This window comes from Brienomyrus brachyistius, chromosome 24 (assembly GCF_023856365.1).
Source record: "Brienomyrus brachyistius isolate T26 chromosome 24, BBRACH_0.4, whole genome shotgun sequence".
NCBI classification, from domain to species: domain Eukaryota; kingdom Metazoa; phylum Chordata; class Actinopteri; order Osteoglossiformes; family Mormyridae; genus Brienomyrus; species Brienomyrus brachyistius.
Window position 1 is genome coordinate 710269 of NC_064556.1, and position 21960 is coordinate 732228.

At 52.6% G+C, this 21960-nt stretch overlaps 3 protein-coding genes across 5 annotated transcripts; all 3 read left to right on the plus strand.

Moving 5' to 3' along the window:
- The first annotated feature begins 328 nt into the window (after window positions 1–328).
- LOC125719897 (metastasis-associated protein MTA2-like) lies at window positions 329–11692 on the plus strand. The gene is made up of 18 exons (XM_048994742.1): window positions 329–469; window positions 2024–2091; window positions 2559–2652; window positions 4650–4767; window positions 5053–5116; window positions 5263–5380; window positions 5536–5638; window positions 6147–6246; window positions 6355–6543; window positions 7219–7293; window positions 7908–7966; window positions 8133–8233; window positions 8534–8673; window positions 8758–8983; window positions 9616–9708; window positions 9827–9945; window positions 10039–10166; window positions 10421–11692. Exons 1-18 carry the CDS (start codon window positions 442–444, stop codon window positions 10554–10556), a joined length of 1959 nt encoding a protein of 652 aa, XP_048850699.1. The 5' UTR covers window positions 329–441; the 3' UTR covers window positions 10557–11692.
- Window positions 11693–12423: 731 nt separating this feature from the next.
- LOC125719860 (solute carrier family 35 member F4) lies at window positions 12424–17855 on the plus strand. The gene is made up of 7 exons (XM_048994658.1): window positions 12424–12472; window positions 13205–13517; window positions 14749–14968; window positions 16121–16246; window positions 16331–16523; window positions 17352–17441; window positions 17617–17855. Exons 1-7 carry the CDS (start codon window positions 12424–12426, stop codon window positions 17853–17855), a joined length of 1230 nt encoding a protein of 409 aa, XP_048850615.1.
- Window positions 17856–19027: 1172 nt separating this feature from the next.
- Window positions 19028–21689, plus strand: znrd2 (zinc ribbon domain containing 2). 3 transcript variants are annotated; one of them, XM_048995141.1, is made up of 4 exons: window positions 19028–19138; window positions 19924–20075; window positions 20422–20506; window positions 20602–21689. In XM_048995141.1, exons 1-4 carry the CDS (start codon window positions 19123–19125, stop codon window positions 21054–21056), a joined length of 708 nt encoding a protein of 235 aa, XP_048851098.1. In that variant the 5' UTR covers window positions 19028–19122; the 3' UTR covers window positions 21057–21689. The 3 variants fall into 3 exon arrangements, with proteins under 3 accessions (XP_048851098.1, XP_048851099.1, XP_048851101.1); XM_048995142.1 differs by having other exon boundaries at window positions 19121–19223; XM_048995144.1 differs by lacking the exon at window positions 19028–19138 and adding an exon at window positions 19269–19374.
- Window positions 21690–21960: the final 271 nt, after the last annotated feature.

The following is a 21960-nucleotide window of genomic DNA, read 5'->3' on the forward strand; positions in this document are numbered from 1 at the left end:
GCGCCTCTAGTAAACACTGAGGTTAATAGATCACGCTGCTTAACCTCCGGTACGACCTGGCGACGACGGGAAATATATCAGACTCATCATAACTCTTGCAGGAGGGGAGATTCCTACAGTGAGCGTGTGTGTGTGTGTATATATGTATGTATGTATGTATGCGCGCGCGAGAGAGAGAGAGCGAGGGGGGAGGGGAGCCGCTCAGCGCGCGCCAGCCCAGCCGAGGTGAAGAAGAGGAAGATGAGGCTCGCAGCAGAGGACGGGAGGAAGAGCCGCGTCGGGAAGGCTGCAGTGGCGTGTGGGGCGGGGAGCGCTGCCGGGCGCCGAGGTCCGCTCTTTATCTCAGAGTCTGGCCTGTTTACCTGCCGGAAGCCTGGAGGGGGATAGTAAGAGTGAGAGAAGCATTTTACAGCCCGGTGTTAGTGCCTTAATAAAGGAGGAATGGCGGCCAACATGTACAGAGTGGGGGGTAAGTGCTTTGTGTGCGCGGAGCCCGGTCACGGAGCGCTGCGCATGGGGGCACCGCGGCTGCGGACCGGCCGCCGTATCTTACCCGGCTCGCCCGGATGGAGCTCAGTAGCGGCGGTTCGACCCCGATGTCCGTCCCCCGTGCGCATATTTAGGGGCTCATGTGCGCTCGGAGGCGCCCCGGCGTGCGGGGGCCGGTGCTTTGTGTCTCCCTTTGTGGCAGTTAGCGGCGCTGACTAGCGAGGAGCTGCGCGTGCGGCGGGCAGCTGGTCACGCGGGTAAAGGTGGCTGCTGGCGCGCGGGATGCGGGCTCCGATTCAGCCCCCTCCGCCTTGACTTTTAGCGATGTGGGTAGATTATTGGGCTGGGGCATATTTATATCGTAGGATTTACAACAGGGACTGGGTTGCGTTTCTGCGAGGCGTGCACGGACACGGCGCCGTGCACCCTGCGTTGCTTGTTACTTTTATCCTGTTTCACCACTGATTTTTATCTTTTTAACTGCGCTGTTTACACTGTCGTCGCATTTTATTGATTCTTTTATAGTCTTGCTTTTATTGCAGAGCTGGTTTAACGTTTAACCACCATGATCCAACAGCTCAGCCATTGAATCGGTGCGGGAAGTCTTGAATGAACCGTATAATTATGTCTTTATTCATGATTCACCTTCCTGGGCCTGCGGTACATGTACATAAGGCTGGGTGTGGGTTCGTTTGACCTGAGGTTCATTCTCAGTTTCTCCGTGACGCATCTCCCCTGTTGCGCCCCGCAGCCCGGCGCCCCGCATTGTTCTCTCGGCGTGCGCGGTGTCTCGCATCGAGCCCACGCCTATGCCTGGGCGCCGAGACTCGCTTAAGTGCTTCCAGGTCTGTCATCGGCGGAAGTGCAGCACAATCAGACGTTCACATCTGCGGGAGGGCGGCCAGCTCATGACACCTGCTCGGCTTTGAACCGTTTATGTGACAAGCAGCCTGGAGTCGCCCTGGCCAGGCCGTGGGGTCGGTCAAGCACGCAGGCTGGCTGGATGGATGTATGGATGGATGTTTGGGTGGAGCGAAGTTAACGATCAGAACTGTTAATGTAAGCTGAGAGCTGTGGGTTTGTGAATTGAACAGTGTACTTCTGTCAAGAGTGCTGGTGTACATATAGCGTCTTTAAGTTGTTTTCAGAGTTTGGCTGCTTGGATTAAACAGAAACTGTGTGATTCACAGGAGGGATAAGAGAACAGGCTGGTCTCGGCAGTGTAACCGCTGTCCTGGTACCTGTCAGACCAGAAGGCACCACTGCACCTCGCCCACACCTGTCAGGACCTTTGCGTAAAAGTGGCCCGGTGCATTCCGGAATGTCAGGACTTTTTTGTGCGCTTGTACTCAGCTTGTTAAGCAGTAGTTTTAGAACATGTTTGACGTAAAGGTGTTGTGTGCCCTAGCGCTGAGTGCAAGGTCGCGAGTGGCCATTTTACTAGCGGGCTTGAGTGCACTAATTATGCGTTGAAACCCTGACACTGAAGTGCAGATGTTAAATGCTCACAGTAACCCCGTCTTAACTCTTCCAGATTACGTTTACTTTGAGAACTCGTCCAGTAATCCGTACCTGATCCGCCGGATAGAGGAACTCAACAAGGTGAACATGAGAAGCTTTTCCTGATTTCCTCTCCAGTTTAGTCAACAAAACATGCCTCTGTTAATCTAATCGAATGTTAGGCTAGCCTCTGTTAGCAAACACTGAGGTTTTTACGTTTACCTGGAGACGAATGTGTTTTATAGACTAAATGTTTGTGTGGTAATCAGGGTTGGGCCGTGATATCCCTCTTCACGACCTTCATGATCTTGCTATGAAAGCATGATGGATTTATAAACGGAATATTTAAAAACTGTTGTGAGGTGCATTTATCTCCCTCGCTGAAGCTTTCCGATCTCTGTAAGCTCCAGCAGAACACCACTTAATGGAAACCACAGGAGATCTTGTGCACGTTGTCCTGCTTTGATCTGATAACTGAAATGCACACCTGACTGCTGCTAGCCAGCACCCCCCCCCCCCCCCCCCCCCCAGCTGACCACTTCTTTTTTGTACACGTGTGTCTCCTTCAGACCGCCAACGGCAATGTGGAAGCCAAGGTTCTCTGCCTGTTCCGGAGGAGGGACCTGTCCGGAGCTCTTAACAACCTGGCAGACAACGGCGCCAGTAAGTAGCCCCCCCGTCCCACCCCCTATCCCTGTAGCCCAGCCCCCTCCCCATGACTCTCCGCTCCATTCCTCTCCTCATTCCAATCAAGGCGCCTTATCTTTTTATGGTCATGGTAGCGCAGTGCCAAGTACAGCCACCGTGTGGCAGTAAGGAGAACATTGGCATCCTTCTGTATGCTAGGAGCGAGCACTTCAGTCAGGGGTGGGCGTCTCCCAGGAGCCAATGAGAGAATCCGCTTTGGCGAAAGCTGGGCCCGGTTACGCGGGACGGTTCCAGGACTGGGGCCGCGTTGATAAGTGGATCTTGGGGGCGTGGCCACAGTAATCCCTGGCAGATCTCGATCGTTAGCTCGGGCGGGGCGTATCGCAGCCTTCGTCTGCACTGGGGCCCTCCTCAGCTGCTGCTTTTGTGCATCTGCTGACTGTTTAACGTCCCTTTATGCATTAATGACTCCCCCCCCCCCCACCCCCCCCCCCCACCCCCCCCAGGCTCCCGGGTAAACCTGGGGCAGGGTGCTCGTATACAGTGCACTGGCGCCGGTCCCAGTCTTCCCAGCGCCCTTCTGCCTCTCCACCTGCCTGCTGCACCCTGCCATCAGCCTTCCCTCCATCTTATCTGCCCCTGGTGCTCTTCTTACCCCGTGCTGCGGCATGTTGAGTAGAACAAAAGGCCATTGATGTGTGCGGTGTCTCTGGGCACTGAAGGAGTTAACCCCTTTCGGGCTGCCTGTACCTTTAAGAAGGGGGGGGGTGTGTGTGAGTGATGCCCTGTCACACTTTTTTTCTTTTTTGCCAGTTTTGATTGGCCGTGTCCTGTTCTGTGTGTAGGGGTTTCCTCTGCCTCATACTGTGATCACGGCGTAACTCCTGCTTATTCACGCCTGCTGTGGTGATGAGGGCAGGTGATTCCGCAACGATAAGAACGGATTATATAATAGTGGCATTTCTGCCTCTTTGTATTTCTGAAGTACTTTTTAAAAAATGTATTTACTCGCCCGCGGAGCCCCTCACCAAATTCGAACCGGCGACCTTCTGACCCGAGGTGCAGCCTCCCAGCTCGCCCAGCCCTGGCCTCGTTAACAGGGGTGTGGTGATGCTGGAGGACCGCGGCCTGTGGCTGTTAGCGCGTCCTGCTCCTCACCTCGCCTAACCCCCCCCCGGTTATGTGCCCCCTCTGCAGTCTCATGCTTATAGGCTTTTTGTCCCCAGCGGCGCGACTCATTCAGGCCTATTTGCGTATAATTATTCTTTTCCCAGTTGTGACCAAATCAGTTCAGTGTCACTTGGGAATGTGGCATTAGAGCGATGTTACTGCGACCCCGATCTTTACTACGCCAGCTCAGTCACCACCCAGTATCAAGTGCAGCTTTAAACTGACACTATGATCAGGTGCGCAGTCAATTTTAAATGAAGCGCCTGTGGTTTGGCTCCTTGGAATGGTCACTAATTTTGTGCTGACCAGTTGCACATCCATCCATCCATTTTCCAAACCGCTTATCCTACTGGGTCGCGGGGGGTCCGGAGCCTATCCCGGAAGCAATGGGCATGAGGCAGGGAACAACCCAGGATGGGGGGCCAGTCCATCGTAGGGCACAGTCATACATCAGGCACTCTCACATGCACACTTACGGGCAATTTAGCAAGTCCAATTAGCCTCATGTTTTTGGACTGTGGGGGGGAAACCGGAGTACCCGGAGGTAACCACTGCACCACCATGCCGTTTATATAGGGTGATTCTAGGATCGGTGCTGGGAAATCTGATCGTGGATCAGCATAGGAGCTGGCTGGCTCTGGTCCGTGCGGAGAGACCGTAGCTTTTTGCTAGTTTGGCGGTGAGGAATCTCTCCTCCTGCCATGTGGCAGAGTCGGTACGGGCTTCGTGCTGTGTAGCGGACGTCCACCGGACCCCACGTGCGCGGTCGCCTGGGGGGACCAGCTGGTTTGTTGCGCCGGCGAGATGCTAAGATGGAGCTTTCTTGCGTCACCCTCGCTCAGGGGAGTTTGAAGAGGAGACACAGCAGCCCTCACTGTCCGAGGCCCAGAAGCATCAGCTGAAGCACAGAGAGATCTTCCTGTCCAGGCAGTTTGAGTCCCTCCCTGCCACGCACATCCGGTAAGAGGCCCCCAGGGAAGGCGTCCTTCGTGTTTGCCTGTGCTGGAGTCCTCAAAAGCAGCTCCTCTGTACGACACGGAGAGCTGGATTTGCTCTAAATGAGTGAATGGATTTGTCATTGGAAGCTGGGTCAAATACCCTTGTTACTTGAATGAAGTGTCCCTAGTTTAGAGGAACTGTCATGGCAGCCTTAAGTGTCCCAATCTAACAGTGGCCAAGGGCCCTGCAGGGCTCCTTGGTGTCTGAAACTCCCTCGTTTTGTGTTTCCTTACTGTCTGTGTCCAGGGGAAAGTGTAATGTGACCCTCCTGAATGAAACGGATCTGCTAGGAGGTTATCTGGAGAAGGAGGTGAGCCATGAGTTTATTTTTCAAAAAAGTAATTCGAACTTTAAATACCTGCAGCCTGAAACTGCTAGCCGAGCGTCTCTCTCATTTCTCTCTTCATACCTGAATGCATGGTGAAGTCTGTAGTTACCGCGGTATGCTCTTTTTAGGACTGCTTTTACTACTCGCTGGTGTTTGACCCCATGGAGAAGACGTTGCTGGCGGACCAGGGAGAGATCCGGGTCGGCATGCGGTACCAGGCGGAGATCCCGGACAAGCTGGCGGAAGGCAAGTGTGGCGGTGTGAATTCGGGCTGAGGGGGTAGAGGGCAGAGGTGACCCTGTGCTGGGCTGGGGCCTGGCATCTTAGGACAGGGGGGCTGCCTGTCATATACGATAGATGTATGACACATTATAATATGTATCTTAATACTGGTATTTCAGGGGCGTCAGACGGCCGCATGCTGGAGAAGCTGGAGACCATGGTGTGGGACCCTGACAATCAGCTGAAGGACCCTGAGATCGACCAGTTCCTGGTGGTGGCCCGGTGAGCCCCCCCCCCGTACAAGATCGTTTTAAATACCTGGGGGGTTTTCATTAAATCAAGATTTGTCCCTTGGCAAGAAGTCATTAATGCCCAATGGGAACGCTCCTTAACTAAACCCTTATTGGAATATTGTGCTGGGTAAGTTAATCAGTCAGTTAACCATGAGATCCTGCTTTGTGGAACACACCCCCCCCCCCCGAGCTCTCATGCCTGACGTACGTGTCTGTAATTACACCTCTTCATCGTAGTTGCTTTAGAGTTTGCATTGCCTAAAAATCACATTTGAATGCTCTGCCACTCGAGATTCCCGCAGTGTGATAACGTGCTTTTGCCGCTACCTAAGCTGTCCAGCTGTGTGTTCGCTGCCAGCTGACCCTGCCCTTCACTGAGGGCTGTTATTCTCAATACAGAAGTTGCAGTGGGTTTAGACTTCTGTAGTCTCCGCCCCTTGAACCCTGCTATTGGCCAGCCCTGTGTGGCCGCCTCCCTATTGACGGTGTCCCTCCAGGGCCATAGGGACCTTCGCTCGTGCCCTGGACTGTAGCAGCTCCATCCGGCAGCCCAGCCTGCACATGAGCGCAGCTGCCGCCTCCAGGGACATCACGCTGGTGAGCCACCGGGGGGCGCTATGGTGCAACACCCACCCCCTGCTGCAGGGGTGACTCGGCAGCGCGCCCCTAACCGCCGTGCCCTTGTGACCCCCCCCCCCCCTCCAGTTCCACGCCATGGACACGCTGCAGAGGAGTGGGTATGACCTGGCCCAGGCCATGTGCACGCTGGTGCCGAGGGGGGGCCCCGTGCTCTGCCGGGACGAGATGGAGGAATGGAGCGCGTCGGAGGCCGTGCTCTTCGAGGACGCGCTGGAGAAGTACGGCAAGGACTTCATGGACATCCGGCAGGACTTTGTGAGTGAACCAGCACGCTGCCGCAGACCAGAGCAGCTGCTTCCCCCACGGACGTGGTACCGGGTCCTCGTGCGGGTTCTGTGGTCTAGCCCATTATGACCCAGAAGAAACTATCACACATGGGCACCTTCTGCTGACAACTGTGCTGCTGTGTGCAGTGATCGCTCAGTCTGTGAGCCATTGCACACTATAACAGAATTCCTCCCTGTTGCCTCTTCAGTGGGACACCTACCGTTAACTTAGCTGGCGTAGATAACTTTAGTGACCAAAGTACGGCATGAAGGGAAATGCCCAGACAGCACCGTTATGGGAGCATAGGTTAGGGCCAGCTGTGCTCCCCCTGTAGCCATTCCCACCAGGGGAGTCGGTACCTCCCAGGGACATGCTGGAATTGTTAGCGATTTTAATATTAAAGGACCTCGCTTTTAGGGATCTTGATACTCTAGGAGTCTTTAAGTTTGAGAGGTGGAGCCTATGATTGAAATGACCATCTGGCCGTGACGCCTCTGGAAAGGGGAGATGCCCCCCCAAGCAGGGCGATTTGGTGCCAGGTTTACAGCATCCAAATGAGCTTGGGCTGAGAATGTCCTGCTCTGCAGTGACGGCTTTCCGTGGCACGCCCTAACCGCTCTTCCTTCTGGTAGCCGCCGCTCACGGCATCTTCTCCCTCCTCAGCTGCCCTGGAAGTCGCTGGCCAGCATTGTGCAGTTCTACTACATGTGGAAGACTACCGACCGCTACATCCAGCAGGTATCCTCACGGGGCCCAGGGCTTTCGGCAGACGGGTGTCTGAGTCGTGGGTGGGGCAGGCTGTGATGGACTGTCCCCTGTATCCTCTGCTTCCTGGGATGGAATCGAGGCTGTTTGAGATCCCACACTGGATCAGGAATTGTGGCAGAATGGATGGATGATTGATGACTTACAGGGCAGGTGGAGGTCTGTCTCTGCCTCTGTCTGTCTGTCTCTGCCTCTGTCTGTCTGTCTCTGCCTCTGTCTGTCTCTCTGCCTCTGTCTGTCTCTCTGCCTCTGTCTGTCTCTCTGCCTCTGTCTGTCTCTCTGCCTCTGTCTGTCTCTCTGCCTCTGTCTGTCTGTCTCTGCCTCTGTCTGTCTGTCTCTGCCTCTGTCTGTCTGTCTCTGAAATAGACTCCCAGTTCACCGTAAGCGGTGCTGGATAATCAGCTATGGATGGATGTACAACATGCCCCCGACCATGATGACCGCTCTCTCGCATCACATTCTGTTCTGAGTTTTTATTGGAAGTACAGCATTTAGGAGCGGTCCTTGGTGTTTGGGGCCGCACACTCTGTTAGTCTTTGATCGCAGCCTGTGGCAGTGATGCCGCTGTCCTCCTGAATCCTTTCCAGAAAAGGCTCAAGGCAGCGGAAGCAGACAGCAAGCTGAAGCAGGTCTACATCCCCACCTAGTAAGTGTGCGGGGCCTGTGGGCAGAGAACAGCCGCCGAACTGAAGAGACGAGTCTTCAGCCCAGAATGACGTGATCTCCTGCCTTGGTGTTGCCTGTACACACTAGTGCAGGTACGAGGTGAGAGCAGGTCCCATTCGGTGATCTCTGCGTTTCTGCCACTGCAGCACCAAGCCCAACCCCAACCAGATCCTGGTTCCCGGCAGTAAACCGGGATCAAACGGGACCACGGGGTTCCTGAAGACGCACAGCTGCGAGAGCTGCCACTGTGAGTCTCTGTGTGATGCCGAGGGGGGGCGCTATCCATTTGGTGTGACAATGGAGGGGTCTGGATACTGTTAGAGCTTCAGTACAGGGAGCACAACTGGGGGGGGGCTGCAATGGGGGCGTGGCCTGGGGTCAAGAGTCCCGGGCAAAGACTTGATATTAATCGCTAACAATTCCAGCGATTTCCCTGGGAGGTACTGGCGCCCCCTGGTGGTGGTGGCTGTAGGGTGATGCACAGCATTAATTGGTGAGGCATACACGCCATGTCCGAGAGACACCTATGCTCTGCGCTCTTTTGCAGCTGTCCACTCGCAGCAGTGGTATGCCTGGGGCCCTCCCAGCATGCAGTGCAGGCTCTGTGCATCTTGCTGGGTTTACTGGAAGAAGTACGGGGGGCTGAAGACCCCCACGCAGCTGGAAGGCGCAGTCCGGGGCAGCTCGGTACGTCCTCAGCCTCCCCCCACTCACACTCCTGACGCAGCTTTGGTGCCCGGCCATGATGCCTGCTTAACCCCCCCCCACCAGGATGACGCGCCCAGGAGCCAGCTCACCCCCCCGGAGATGCAGGACATGTCTCCATGTCTCAGCGCCAACCGTGCAAAGCTCCTGGCCAAGAACAGGCAGACGTTCCTGCTGCAGGCCTCGGGGCTGACGCGGGTGGCCCGGCGGCTCTGCCAGGACGTGCTGAGACCCCGGCGGGCAGCGCGGCGCCCCTACGCCCCTGTGAGCGCCACCACGCTCCGGACCGAGTGTGAGTTAGCGTGCGACCGGCTCTGCGATGTGGCTTACAGTGCGGTCCCTTCATCCTCTGCTGAAAGACCCCCCCCACACACACACACTGCAGGGACAGTTTCACTTGGACACTCTCAAAAGCCATATTTACTGGTCCACGCAAAATAGTTTCGCATTCAGGTCTATGAAGATGATAATTCTAAGAATTAATAATGCGATGTTCTGTTGGTTTTCTGTGTGCATTTTCAAATGCGGCGACCGGAAGAATTCTAAGGCGTAAGAACAGCTGCTGCAGACGTGCTGAAGCCGAGGTTTGGCCTCCGCAGACTAACTGCCCAGACTTATTCCAAGGTCTAGTGGAAGATGGTCTCAGTGTTTGCCCACTGCATTTTATTTTTGGTGATGCCCGAGTCGGGAACGGAGAGCAGGGTTAGGGTCAGGGTTAGGGTTAGCCAGACCATCAGTCTCACTCTCTCTGTCTCTCTCTCTGACTCTCCTCCTTTAGCCCTGGCCGGCCTCCCCGATGTTCTCTCTCTGACTCTCTCTGACTCTCTCTCTCTCTCTCTCTCTCTCTCTCTCTCTCTCTGACTCTCCTCCTTTATCTCTAGCCGGCTTCCCTGACATCGTCTCTCTGTGACCCTCCTCCATTAGGTATGGCCAGGCTTCCCAAAGCCCCCAAGGGACTGCTGAAGACCAAACCCGCCAAAACCCGGCCTGCCCTGGCGACCGTAGTCAAGGAACTTGGTAGGAACAGATATACGTAAAAAGGGACTGTCGATTTGGGAGATGGATTTAACTTGCTGAGTGTGCCTAAATGCCACCCCCATGTGTGCCTAAATGCCACCCCCATGTGACTGATTAGCCCTTCAGGCCCCTCAGAGGCTGAAGCCCCCCAGGGGCCCACCAGTGCCCATCAACCGCAACCAGTCTGGGCAGCCGCGGGCCGCCGCCAGTCTTCTGGGCAAGAGGCCGCTCGACGCCGTGAGTGCCCTCTCCGCTCTAGGTGCCCAGCCTCGACCTTCAGATGACCTTGCGTGACCCAGCTACCATGTGCTTTCTTGTGATTGGCCACAGCTGCCCAGTAACGGCAGGGCGTCGGCCCCGAGTGTGCAGAGCACCGGCCAATCCGTGATCAAGAGGCAGAAGGTCAACAACGGAGACTCCCCCAACCCCGTGGTCTTCGTGGCCACCAAAGACACGAGGTACGCGTCCGGCTGAGTAGCGTCCTTTGGCTTCCCAGCTGGCCTTCGGTCCTGCTGCCGGCTACTGACGGTTAAGATTTTCCATCTGACCTCTGCAACAAATTTCATTAAGGCAGAAGTATCGAGACTAAAGAGTGCCACCGATTAAAATCAGGGAAGTGCCTGTTTGCACTTTGATGGAAGTTTGTGGACGGCATGAAAGGCAGATTTGTGTCTCGTCACGCTCAGTGAGTAATCCGTGGCCCCTATTTCAGGGCCCTGCGGAAGGCCCTCAACCAGGGCGACATGCGGCGTGCGGCCAGGAAGCCGCACCTGCTGGTGAAGCTGAAGGCGGCGGCCGTGCCGGTGCTGGCGGCCGTGTCCAGTGAGCCCATCGTGCTGGAGGACTGAGTCCGGCCCGAGTCCGGCCCACGGTGTCGCGGCTCTCACAACGCCATCATTACTCACGTTTTTTTCTGAGTTTTTACTTGCTCAAATCCCCCCCCCCCCCCAAACTCTGGGACGTGTCGGACCTCACCATGTATCTTACTGCCAGTGGGGTCTGATCCATTCTGTTCTGACGTGAGAAGGCCAGGGTGTCTTCCCTGATCCCGCCACACGGGGGCGCCCTCACCTAATACCCCAGCCTGGCAGTTACTCTCTTTTCTTTGTTTCTGGTTCACTTGCCTCAAGGTTTACTCAGGTGCATGCGGCTTGTCCGGAAAAGCGACGATGGTATTGATGTCAACAGCAGCCTCTAATAGACGATGTTGTGTGTCTTTGCCTTGATCTGGCTTCACCCCTGTAGAAAGTTCCGTGTTCGTGGTCGTAGATGTGGGACGTGTGCCAGTGAGTGTGCGTCTCAGCCTTGGCGCTGGCCCACGCCTGGCATCAGGATGGCAAATAGTCTCCTTTCCGATCTCCAAGTCCCTGATCAGCTGGTTTTCCATGATTGAGCCGAAACGTTCGGTAGAGGTGTTGGATTTTTTTCAAAAATTTTTTTTGTTATTGTGATTGATTGTTTAATAATAGTTCGAGATGGAAAATGAAGTTTAAAAACTTTGGTTTATAAAACAAATTTTGTGTTAATACACAATCTTGAGTTGCAAACTCCTCTTTAAAAAAATGTTAGTGCCCATTTTCTCTGTTTTTTAGTGGGATTGTTTTGTTTTTGTTTTTTTTTTTTTTACAAGCCATCTTGTTCCTGATTGTGTGCGTGTGTGTGTGTGTGTGTGTGTGTGTGTGTGTGTGTGTGTGTGTGTGTGTGTGTGTGTGTGCTCGCTCGGCTCCAGTACACACTCCCCTCCTCCGGTTGCTGCTGACCCTGTCAGGGCCACCAGAGGGCGCTCTACCAGAGCAAGGCTCCCTCCCATCTGGACAGGCGGCTGGTAATCCTGGCCTGGTTTACTGCTCATTACTAGTAGGGTTCTGCTCTTTTCAGGGAAGAAAAAAAAAAGTTTGACTTTTGTACGTTGTAAAGAGATTCAACAATCAATTTTTTGAAAATGTTTTTGTATTCTCCGGACCAATAAATGTCTACAAGTTAACCGTGTTCCTCACGTGTGTGTGTCTTATTTTGTATGCGGTGTGGCGATCGGATCAGAATACCGACTCCAGATTAAAATGAGCGATCAGTCCATTTGTGTGAGATTTCCAGCACCTTTCCTCCCGATCGCCTGTGATTAGGATTCTTCAGAGTCCAGTGTCATTTCAGTGTCTGTCCCTGTGTCTGTGGTACAACTAACCTGGGGTGGAGGGGACTGTATGACTATAACATTGATGTTTAGCATTTCGGTCTGGTGGGTGTCACACTGCAGAGAGGAGGTCTGTGTCTTTCGGCAGGGACACCCCCACCCCACGCTCGCAGGTTTACGGAACATGCCAGAAGCACAATGATACCCAGAGCTCTCAACGACAAGTCTTAAACCTTTTTTTTGCTTTTGTATTCTTCCTCCATCATCTTCATCAGCGTCTTGATGACTGTAGTAAGTTCCATCCATTGTGACCTCGCCGAAAGGCCCCCAAACCATCACTCAGGTCCTGTATCATCTACACGATTCTTGGCATAGCAAAGAAGACGACCTGCCTTGAACCCCTAAGAAAATGCATTTCCTTCTAAAGATCATTGGATGACACTGGCTGTGTACCCAGATGGCCAGCGTGAGGCGCTCTCGTAATCCCCTTAACCCTCATGCACATTAATCCCCAATCCCCCTGCCCTCTGTGCGGATCACAATCTTACACCCCCACCACCTGCACAGAGACTCGGAGCGTCACCATGAACAGGCTGACGGCCAGGGTGGTCCCCTCCCTGTCTACTCTGCCAGGTAACCCGCTGCTGCCCGTGCTCTCGTGCCCGGTGACGCCGCGTTACATGTTACTCGTATGTTACTCGTGGTTTTATGCTGCGTGTACCCACCAGGATGTTGCTCATATTCTGTCTTATGAGTGAATTTATTTTGCAGTTTCAGTTTGTCACTGTGACAAAGAATAGCTGTGAAAGTGTATGATTTGATAGCAAACAACTGATACTTCTAGTGACTAGTAAGTCTGTCATGGCCATAGAACAGGATTGTTCTGATCTGAGCCTTTAACTCGTGAATCCTGGAGGTACAGAACCATCTTCTACTCGTCAGTAGAGGAGAAGCGAAAATCCTGTCTGGGGATCGATCAGCTGCTGGACTCTTAGGTTTTTTTTTTCCCCCATTCCCAGGATGCCTTACGAGTAGCTCGGAATATGAATAAAATGCCGCATAATTAGGAAGTGCAGGAAGTGGGAAACATTCTCTTTGGTCTGTAGAATTAGGGTTCTACTCTTCTACTCTCGCTTACTTGTAAGCGTCTTACTCTGCAGCTGAAAGGTTATTTTCCCTTGTGGGAACGTAGGTAAGTGTGTCTCCTAAAATACACTGTATTTGAGGACTTGTCTGTAACATTCTTTGTGAAAGAATGAGATGATGCAACCGTAAGACTGGGTTTTTTTTTGGGGGGGGGGGGGGGTCAGTGGAACAGTGGAGATCCTGGCTGTTGATCTTGCTCTCCCTCCTGCTCTGCTGCAGACGGGCAGAGATGTGAGGGACCTGAAGCTGGCATTTCCATGGCGGAGGGCGCGGCTCATCACGCAGGGAGCTGCTGCCCTCGATGGCCACTGCAGGTGATGCGGCGGGTGGCATGGGGTCTGCTGTTGGGGCCCTCGGTGGCCCTGTCCTGGGTCGGCTGCACACGGAGCGCCAGGGCAGCCTTGCAGAGATGGCACGCGCCCTTCTTCATCACCTGCTTCTGCTGTGCGGGGAACTTGCTGCTCTTCCCACTCTACTATCTGGGCCAGCTTGTAGGCGTGGAGAAGAGGCAGAGCCCCACAGCATCCTTCAGGTGGCGCCACTGAGTTAGTCCATTCATTTCCCAGCTGTGGTGATTCTGGGGCAGGCGTGGGGAGTTCAGTCCCCAGGGATCCACAGACATTCCACATTTTTGCTCCCTCCTAGTTCCTAGGGTGATTTTTAATTTTTTTTATTGGAGCATCGGGAGGGAGCAAAAATGTGGAGCGTCTGCAGGTCCCCGAGGACCCGGCTGGAAACCCTGCTTTGTACTGATTGGCTGAATCGAAATCTTAGTTTGAATTTTAATCTTCTGGACCTGAACTATCCACCTCTGTTCTGGAGTCTGTCCCAGTGAGCGTGGAGTGTGATGAGACAATGATGCATCACTAAGGCTATCCTGAAGGTGGCGCCCTTGGACTGTTGGAATGATCCATCGTGGGGGTGTGAGGTGATGACGTCACGCACTTCGCTTCTCACCAGGAAATGAGTGATTGCTGTGGCGGGGGGGCAGCCTGGGATTATCTCATCGCAGAGTGATAGTCAAATACAGACTCATGGGTTCCAAACCCTTTTATAAGCTGCTTTGTCATCCTGATCTGCTCAGATCTCCAGCTAAACCAGTGTCAGTGTAATGAATTGCCTTTGGTGTTTTTTCACGATTTTACGAGACTCTTAAGACATTTTATTTTTTTACTTTCTTGTTATGTGGGTGGTGTGGTGGCTTCTTGTTTCAGCCCTCTAGGGTTCGGGGCTCGAACCCCGCCTCTGCACTGGGCGACTGGGGTTCGGGGCTCGAACCCCGCCTCTGCACTGGGCGACTGGGGTTCGGGGCTCGAATCCCGCCTCTGCACTGGGCGACTGGGGTTCGGGGTTCGAACCCCGCCTCTGCACTGGGCGACTGGGGTTCGGGGTTCGAACCTCGCCTCTGGGTGACTGGAGTTTGTGTTGTGTGAGTTTCCTCCTATGGTGCAAACATGCAGTGCTGGCTGACTTCTCTAGATAAGCCCCAGCAGCATCTCATGCAGGGTGTTCTCCAGCATTCTGCTCCCTGGGAGAGGCTCTAGATTTCTCCAACCCTAGATAAGGGGTGTAAAGCTGGAGGGATGGATTTCATATGGATGTCTGTTGTCACACCCTTCATTAGATCCCTGAATAACAGCCTTCTCTCCTTTCTTACACCCTGTCTTCAAGTTGGGCACTTTTTCCTCAGAAGTGTGTCCTGATTCATCTACTGGTGCGTTACCCATAAGTGCTTGCGGCCACGGGCCCCTCTTGTCCGGCAGGCAGTGCAGCGCTTTCCTGGGGGAGGAGGGTGTGAACCTGCGTGCGATGCTCCGGACTGGGGCCCCCTTCTCCGTGCTCTGGAGCCTCTCCTGCTATTTGTACCTGCTGGCTCTCCGCCGCATCTCCGCCAGCGATGCCAGTGCCATCCTGTGCTGCAGCCGCGCCTTCACCTTCCTGCTCTCCTGGATCGGCCTAAGGGACACCTTCATGGGAGTGAGAGTAAGCGGGCTGGGACCCCCATCAGGACTTTGGGAAGGGGACCATCTGGTTGCATGGCCAGCTCTGCCCACCAAGCAACCTGCTGGCATTGGGGTGGAGGTGTCACTGGGGGGGGGGGGGAGGTCACAGGAAATCTCGGACAGTCTCAAGAAGTCACAGGAAGTGTCAGCAAAAAACCTTCTGCAGGTCATATATTAGAGGGAAACCTTCTGCAACCACAAAGAGCCAAACCACTGAAAGGTAGAAGCAGGAAAATGGGATAGTGGTGAAAATGCACAGCCACGTAAGATGGGATAGTGGTGAAAATGCACAGCCACGTAAGATGGGATAGTGGTGAAAATGCACAGCCACGTAAGATGGGATAGTGGTGTAAATGCACAGCCACGTAAGATGGGATAGTGGTGAAAATGCACAGCCACGTAAGATGGGATAGTGGTGTAAATGCACAGCCACGTAAGATGGGATAGTGGTGTAAATGCACAGCCACGTAAGATGGGATAGTGGTGTAAATGCACAGCCACGTAAGATGGGATAGTGGTGTAAATGCACAGCCACGTAAGATGGGATAGTGGTGAAAATGCACAGCCACGTAAGATGGGATAGTGGTGTAAATGCACAGCCACGTAAGATGGGATAGTGGTGAAAATGCACAGCCACGTAAGATGGGATAGTGGTGTAAATGCACAGCCACGTAAGATGGGATAGTGGTGTAAATGCACAGCCACGTAAGATGGGATAGTGGTGTAAATGCACAGCCACGTAAGATGGGATAGTGGTGTAAATGCACAGCCAAGTAAGATGGGATAGTGGTGAAAATGCACAGCCACGTAAGACGGGATAGTGGTGTAAATGCACAGCCACGTAAGACGGGATAGTGGTGAAAATGCACAGCCACGTAAGACGGGATAGTGGTGTAAATGCACAGCCAAGTAAGACGGGATAGTGGTGAAAATGCACAGCCACGTAAGACGGGATAGTGGTGTAAATGCACAGCCACGTAAGACGGGATAGTGGTGAAAATGCACAGCCACGTAAGACGGGATAGTGGTGAAAATGCACAGCCACGTAAGACGGGATAGTGGTGTAAATGCACAGCCACGTAAGATGGGATAGTGGTGTAAATGCACGGCCACGTTCTGTCCTTTTCCCCAGATAGTAGGGACAATCCTCTCCGTCACCGGAATTGTCATGATGGCCTATGCGGATGGTTTCCATGGCGACTCCATCACGGGCGTGGCCCTGGCGGTGGGGTCTGCGTGTGCCTCAGCTCTCTTCAAGGTCAGTGGAGCGTGTGAGCACGTTACCGTGCTGCTGCCTTCGCTGCCACCTGCTGGCTGCATTGTGCGTCGCCCTGTCCCCCAGGTTCTCCTTAGGAGGCGTGTGGGGGAGGAGCAGCCAGGGGGCGCCAGCGTGCTGCTGTCCTGCGTGGGGCTGTGCGGCGCCTGCCTGCAGTCCTGGCTCTGCGGGCTGCTCTACCTGATGGGCGTGGAGGACTGGCCAGCCACTCAGGACGCGGCCTGGGGAGAGCTGTGCCTTGCGAGCCTGCTGTCGCTCTGTGAGCTGCCGCCCAGCACCTACCTCCACCTCCAAGCAGACACTGTGCTTCCGCGTTAAGTGCCATGTCTTGTTGCACACGTTTTCTCATCATAGATTATTGCTCAGGTAGACGTGCATATAGGACCAAAAGTATGCAGACATGCCAATTAATCAGAGGATTTTCCTGTTTAATCCGCACCAACTGCTAACACGGGTGTATAATTAAGCACACAGTTATGCAAACTCCTGCATGAATCATCATCATCAGCAGAACGGATGGTTGCGTCAAAGAGGTTATTGACTTCCCATCATAGGATGCCATCTTTCCAATAAGGCAGCTCACCTCATTTCTGCTGTCTTCGTCAAATCCACGCGGAATGTTTGTGAAGATCAAAATGTCTGGGAGGAAGTTGAGCAATGAAGTGGTCGGTCACACAAGCTCACAGAAACAGACCTGATCACCCAACATCAATACCCAACCTGAATGGTAGCGGATCCGGCAATGTGCCAGCACCTAATGGGAAGCCTTCCCAGAAGAGCAGAGGCTAATACAGCAACAAAGGGTAGACCAACAACACGCTAATACCCTTAGTCTCGTAATGGGACATTGGACAAGCTGGTGTCCACATGCTTTTGGCTGTACGTTTTTGAGAGAGAGCAGGATCAGACAGTCCCTGGTGGGGGGCTAGGGGCCTCTCTCGGGGCCCAACAGGGAATTTTGGCCGACTCTGGGATTTGAACCAGGGACCTTAGCAGGTGCTTTAACCGCGTTTACAAGCAGGCAGGAATTGCTGACGTGCTGCTTCATTAATGAGCCAGCTAACATCACGCCTCCTATGTCGCCCAGCCTTCACTGCCGCCGTGACTCTGGGAAGGTCGCTCTCCCACCCGGCCCTCATCGCACTCGGTATCCTGATGAGCATCCCGGCCAGCACAGGTACCGCCAGAGGCAGGGGGGAGGTGATCACAGTGGCACAACAGCTGTTAAATGTTTGTAAAGGGAATTACTCATCATCATGATCTAAGCGCAATGACAGCAATGCCGTGCGGGCTGACAGCTGTATGAATAGAAGATGTTTATATGATGTATAAAACAGCTCTGCTTTTTCTAGCCGCAGATTTCTACCTGAGTGCATCGCCTCAGCTCAGCCAAGTCAGACTGGCAGCAGCCAGTACCATTGGAGTAGGGTACCTCCTGCTGCTCTTCCCTGAGAACTGGGATGAGAGCGCCCTCCGGTGGCTCGGAGGTCTTTGGCAGGGCAGGTGGCGAGAAGATACTGGAGAGGAGGTTGACCCAGGGACTGTGTCCCACGCTAAGGCAAAACCTGCTGGTGTGGCGGCTCCGCTGTAAGTCTGAGGAACAACATTAGGAGATTCATGTAGAACTTAAAGGGCAAGAAAGTTCAGCATTATAACTAGGAAACTTCGTTAAGGACAACCTCTGCCCTACATGCAGGTTATGACAGACGTATATCTTTGTAAATCATTCTACCTCCAGATCATTATCCAGTTTAGAGTCATGGGGAGCCTGGACCCCATATTAGGCAGGTACACCTTCAATGGGACAGCAGTGCATGGCAGGATCTGCTCCACATAATGTTCACATGGACACAAACAAACGAAAAATTTACGGAGTGCATTCCTTTGACTAAACGAAGTATTTTACTAACTCTGATCTCAAATATACTGCCCTGGGTTTTTGAGAAATAAAATATAACTAATAAAAATAATAACGTCTGTTTCCGTGTGATCGATGGCCCACAATAAGTGCTCATTTAAGCAACGCTAACTGCTTCGTATGTTTATTTGTCCTGGAGACTTAATTGCACATCTCCGTATTGGTGGATTAACTGAAATATGAACATGAGATTCTCAAAACAACATGTTCGCAACTATTAGAACAGCCCCCAAAGACTAAATAAATCACCATGAACACAACAGTATGAATATATCTCACAAAACAAATTGTCAGCGAGTTGCGCATTTGAGGCTGCGCCGCACTGTCTTTGCAAATCACATACTGCCTGGACTATGGTTGGTTAGAAGAGGGTGGACGGGTGACGGATGGTCGCTGAGCAGCCTTGGGGAGTGAAAACACAGGGGGGGGGGGGGTAGCCGCCGTAGCCGCCCCCCATGGCCATGAGACTTTGTGATAAAGGCATTTATATAGTACTACAGGCAAACTATTCATCGTGGGCAAGCCAGCAGCTCATATAACTTTATTATAAGGCCATAGCTACAATGTATTTTCAAAATATATTCGAAAAATTATATGTTCATTAAAATAACATTCATGGTACTTAATTTTATAATTCAGTTCACTAAATATTCTTTATACATGCAACAACAGCGTGTCTTTGGGGTTAATGTTTAGCATTCCCACACTGCATGACTGTTACGCCATTCTTCTTTACGGAATCGACTACTTTTCATACCGCAGTTAAACGAAGCCTTTCATGCTAACCAGAAACGAGGAGTCGGCGATGCGCCCTCCGCCCCGCTAGGTGGCAGCATGGCACAGCACACACACTATTTTCCCGCTGCGTCGCTTCGCACCATAGAAAGCGGCCGTGGCGGTTCCCCGTCGAAGGCGTGCTTGGGAAACAGTTTCTGAAAATATGGCACTCAATGCAGGTTCCTTTCATTTTTGTTTTTCATGTTGTTGCATTAACACTGTGTTTTCCTTGGCTGTATTATGAAGGCAGTGCAGTCTTTCCGTGTAAGGGAAGTTAAATGAATCAATGCTATTCCAGCTGTGTTCCTTTGCTATTGCTCCTGGCAGCATGGATCCGTTTTATGTGTAAAGACTTAGTTATTTTGTAGATGGGAATAAAAGTTTGACGTCTGTACGGCGATAAAGCACCTATCTTGTATGTCTTTCGGCCAGCGAAACAGACGAAATTGAATGAGCTTGAATTTAATGGTGACCTCGGTTTGCTGCTGGTATATTAAGATAAGATATTTCAGATAGATACGACGAGATATAACTTATTAATCCAAGGGCGAAATCGTTTTGTATCTATGTTATGAAGTGGTAAATGCTTTATTTCTGCCACGTATTATCTTGTACTTGAATACTGTAAGATAATATATTTGTGTAGTGGGATGTCTGACGAAACCTTGGTTTTTCTGTGGAGTGTATGTTAAGTGTGGCATCAGCATATCGATGTGGAAATTATCGCTGGAATATGCATGAAAGGTCAGCTTGTAAGGTTAACCTCATCCATCAGTAATGGTAACCAGGTTAGTTAGTTAGTTAGTTAGGTGTTAACTGGTTTGAATGGTTATTTATTGATTTCCAGAAGACCTTTGCTATATTGACCATTTGATTGAAAGCGTAACCCTTTTCGTGACATCCGGCCCTCGCTGATGACAGGAAGGTCGCAGGTGTAATACAGTCTTTCCTGCCCTTGTCGCAGAGGATGAAGAGTTTGATTGGGAACCTCCTTCTGAAGCCGAGATGAAGGTCATCCAGGCTCGGAGGGAACGTCAGGATAAAATTAGCAAGCTCATGGGAGACTACCTCCTGAAGGGTTACAAGATGCTGGGGGAGACGTGCAGCCAGTGCGAGGTGAGTGGCCTGCATGTCCTCCACATGTAGGGCTGCAGGTAGCCTGGAGCCTCTGCCAAGCAACATCAGGACAGAGACGGGGAGCATTCTGGATGGGATGTCTGTGCATTGCAGTGCACTCGCACACGCACTGCATGCAGTGGGAAATTCAGAAATGCTGAGTCACCTAAAGCATGTTTTTGGACTGCAGCAGGAATCCTTTGCAATGCTAAGGGAAGGTTTTAACTGAGTTGGGATTCACTCCCTTTTCCCTGGTCTTTAATGATAGTAAAACAAATATCACAGGTACTTCATAAATTTTTCAGTGCGAAACGTGTCGTGGAATAAGGATGGTGTTTCCTTCCAGACGATCCTGCTGCAGGACCGGCAGAAGAAGAACTATTGCGTGGCCTGTCAGGAACTGGACTCTGACATCGACAAGGACAACCCGGGTATGAGCCCCTCTGAACGCCTGACAGCTTCCTCCCTGCGAAGCCTCGCATGGGTACCCAGCTCCTGAACCCCTTCTTTATCCTTCTCTACCCAGCACTCAATGCACAGGCTGCGCTGTCCCAGGTCAGGGAGCGGCAGCTGGCAGCTCAGGACTCCCCGCAGGTGGGCGGGGCCTCGTCCGGCGACTCCTCCCTCTCAGTATCCGGGCTCCCACGGCCCGAGCACTGCGAGGGTGCTGCCTCGGGGCTGCGAGGACCGTCGCTCGCACCTCCTGCCCCTGCCGCACCCGCGTCTGTGCCCGCACTAACTTCCTGCCACGTCGCCACGGTGCCCAAACCCGTTCGGCCCCTCCCGACCCCGGTGGCGCCGCCTACCCACACACAGCACCCTGCCGTGTCCTGTGCCGAGGAGGCATTGCTGCAGAAGCTGCGCTGGGCTGCGCAGGAGCTCCAGCAGTCCACTTCGGTAGAAGCTAGTGCCCAGCTGTGCGGCCTTATCCGCAGCTGCGCAGAGTCCCTGCGTAGCCTGAAGGAACTGCAACAGCCCTGACGCTGGTTCCCCTAGACGTCACGTTGCCCTTTTCTTCCCCTTTTTAAACGTGGTATTACAACAGGAATATGTCGGATCATGCCGATCCATGCTCCCCAAAGCTGGAACAAGCTCTCCTTCCCAGGAAAGGGGAACCTTCAAACAAGCCGTGTGCTGACCGGTCATGGTGCTGGTGCTTTGAAGCTACTGCTGTTTCTGTGGTAGAGCTGCATAATGTCTCTTTTATTTGTAAGACTGTCACTTTAAGAGCAAAGGAGAGGCCATTGTAATGTTAGGAAACGTTTTCCCATAATGCCGAGTCATACCAATACACCTATTTAAAGTTATTATTAAATTTAATGGTGGAGCTGTTTTCAGTCCTGAAGGAAAGCTGTGTTCTAATGATTAGTTCCTGATCGTTTACTTGTACTGTTATGAAGAAATAACTGTAGTAGAACAGCAAACCATAGAAAATCTCCCAGATATTAGACTGAGATTCACACCCAGCGCACAGTTTAATCGAGTCTCCCTGTAGCTACATTGTACAGCTTGTTCCGGATTAAAAGACGCGAATGTGTTGGTCGGTTCCTTGGTGAAATTCACATCACACGCCCTGCCAATAAACTGCAACTTCACCGTTGTTTTGGAACTTTACTCCTTTGCTGTCGCTTTATTTTGCTCTTGGAAGTGGCTGATGTACAAAATACCATTTACTTTCATGTAGCAATTACATAATCTACAGTCTGAAATTCCAGGTTAACGGTGTTAAACGTTGGTTTTTCAGGCTCGTTTTACGAAGCCCGCATATTTTTATGGTATTATTTTGCTTTAACACTAGTATTGCTTGAAAGCAGCCTCCGTGTCCGCAGTCCCGGGCGGAGGCAGAGAGTCCTTGAGGGGTCGGGAGGATGTGGGCGGGGGGCGG

Bases quoted from the DNA above. Each gene is read 5' to 3' on its own strand.
- LOC125719860 (XM_048994658.1), top strand. From the start codon at position 12,424: ATGAACAGGCTGACGGCCAGGGTGGTCCCCTCCCTGTCTACTCTGCCA. The intron at 13,518-14,748 runs GTGGCGCCACTG...CTTGTCCGGCAG, and splicing joins AGCCCCACAGCATCCTTCAG to GCAGTGCAGCGCTTTCCTGG. The intron at 17,442-17,616 runs GTACCGCCAGAG...TGCTTTTTCTAG, and splicing joins GAGCATCCCGGCCAGCACAG to CCGCAGATTTCTACCTGAGT.
- znrd2 (XM_048995141.1), top strand. The intron at 20,076-20,421 runs GTGAGTGGCCTG...GTTTCCTTCCAG, and splicing joins AGACGTGCAGCCAGTGCGAG to ACGATCCTGCTGCAGGACCG. The intron at 20,507-20,601 runs GTATGAGCCCCT...TTCTCTACCCAG, and splicing joins CATCGACAAGGACAACCCGG to CACTCAATGCACAGGCTGCG.
- LOC125719897 (XM_048994742.1), top strand. From the start codon at position 442: ATGGCGGCCAACATGTACAGAGTGGGGG. The intron at 6,544-7,218 runs GTGAGTGAACCA...CTCCCTCCTCAG, and splicing joins TGGACATCCGGCAGGACTTT to CTGCCCTGGAAGTCGCTGGC. The intron at 8,674-8,757 runs GTACGTCCTCAG...CCCCCCCACCAG, and splicing joins GCGCAGTCCGGGGCAGCTCG to GATGACGCGCCCAGGAGCCA.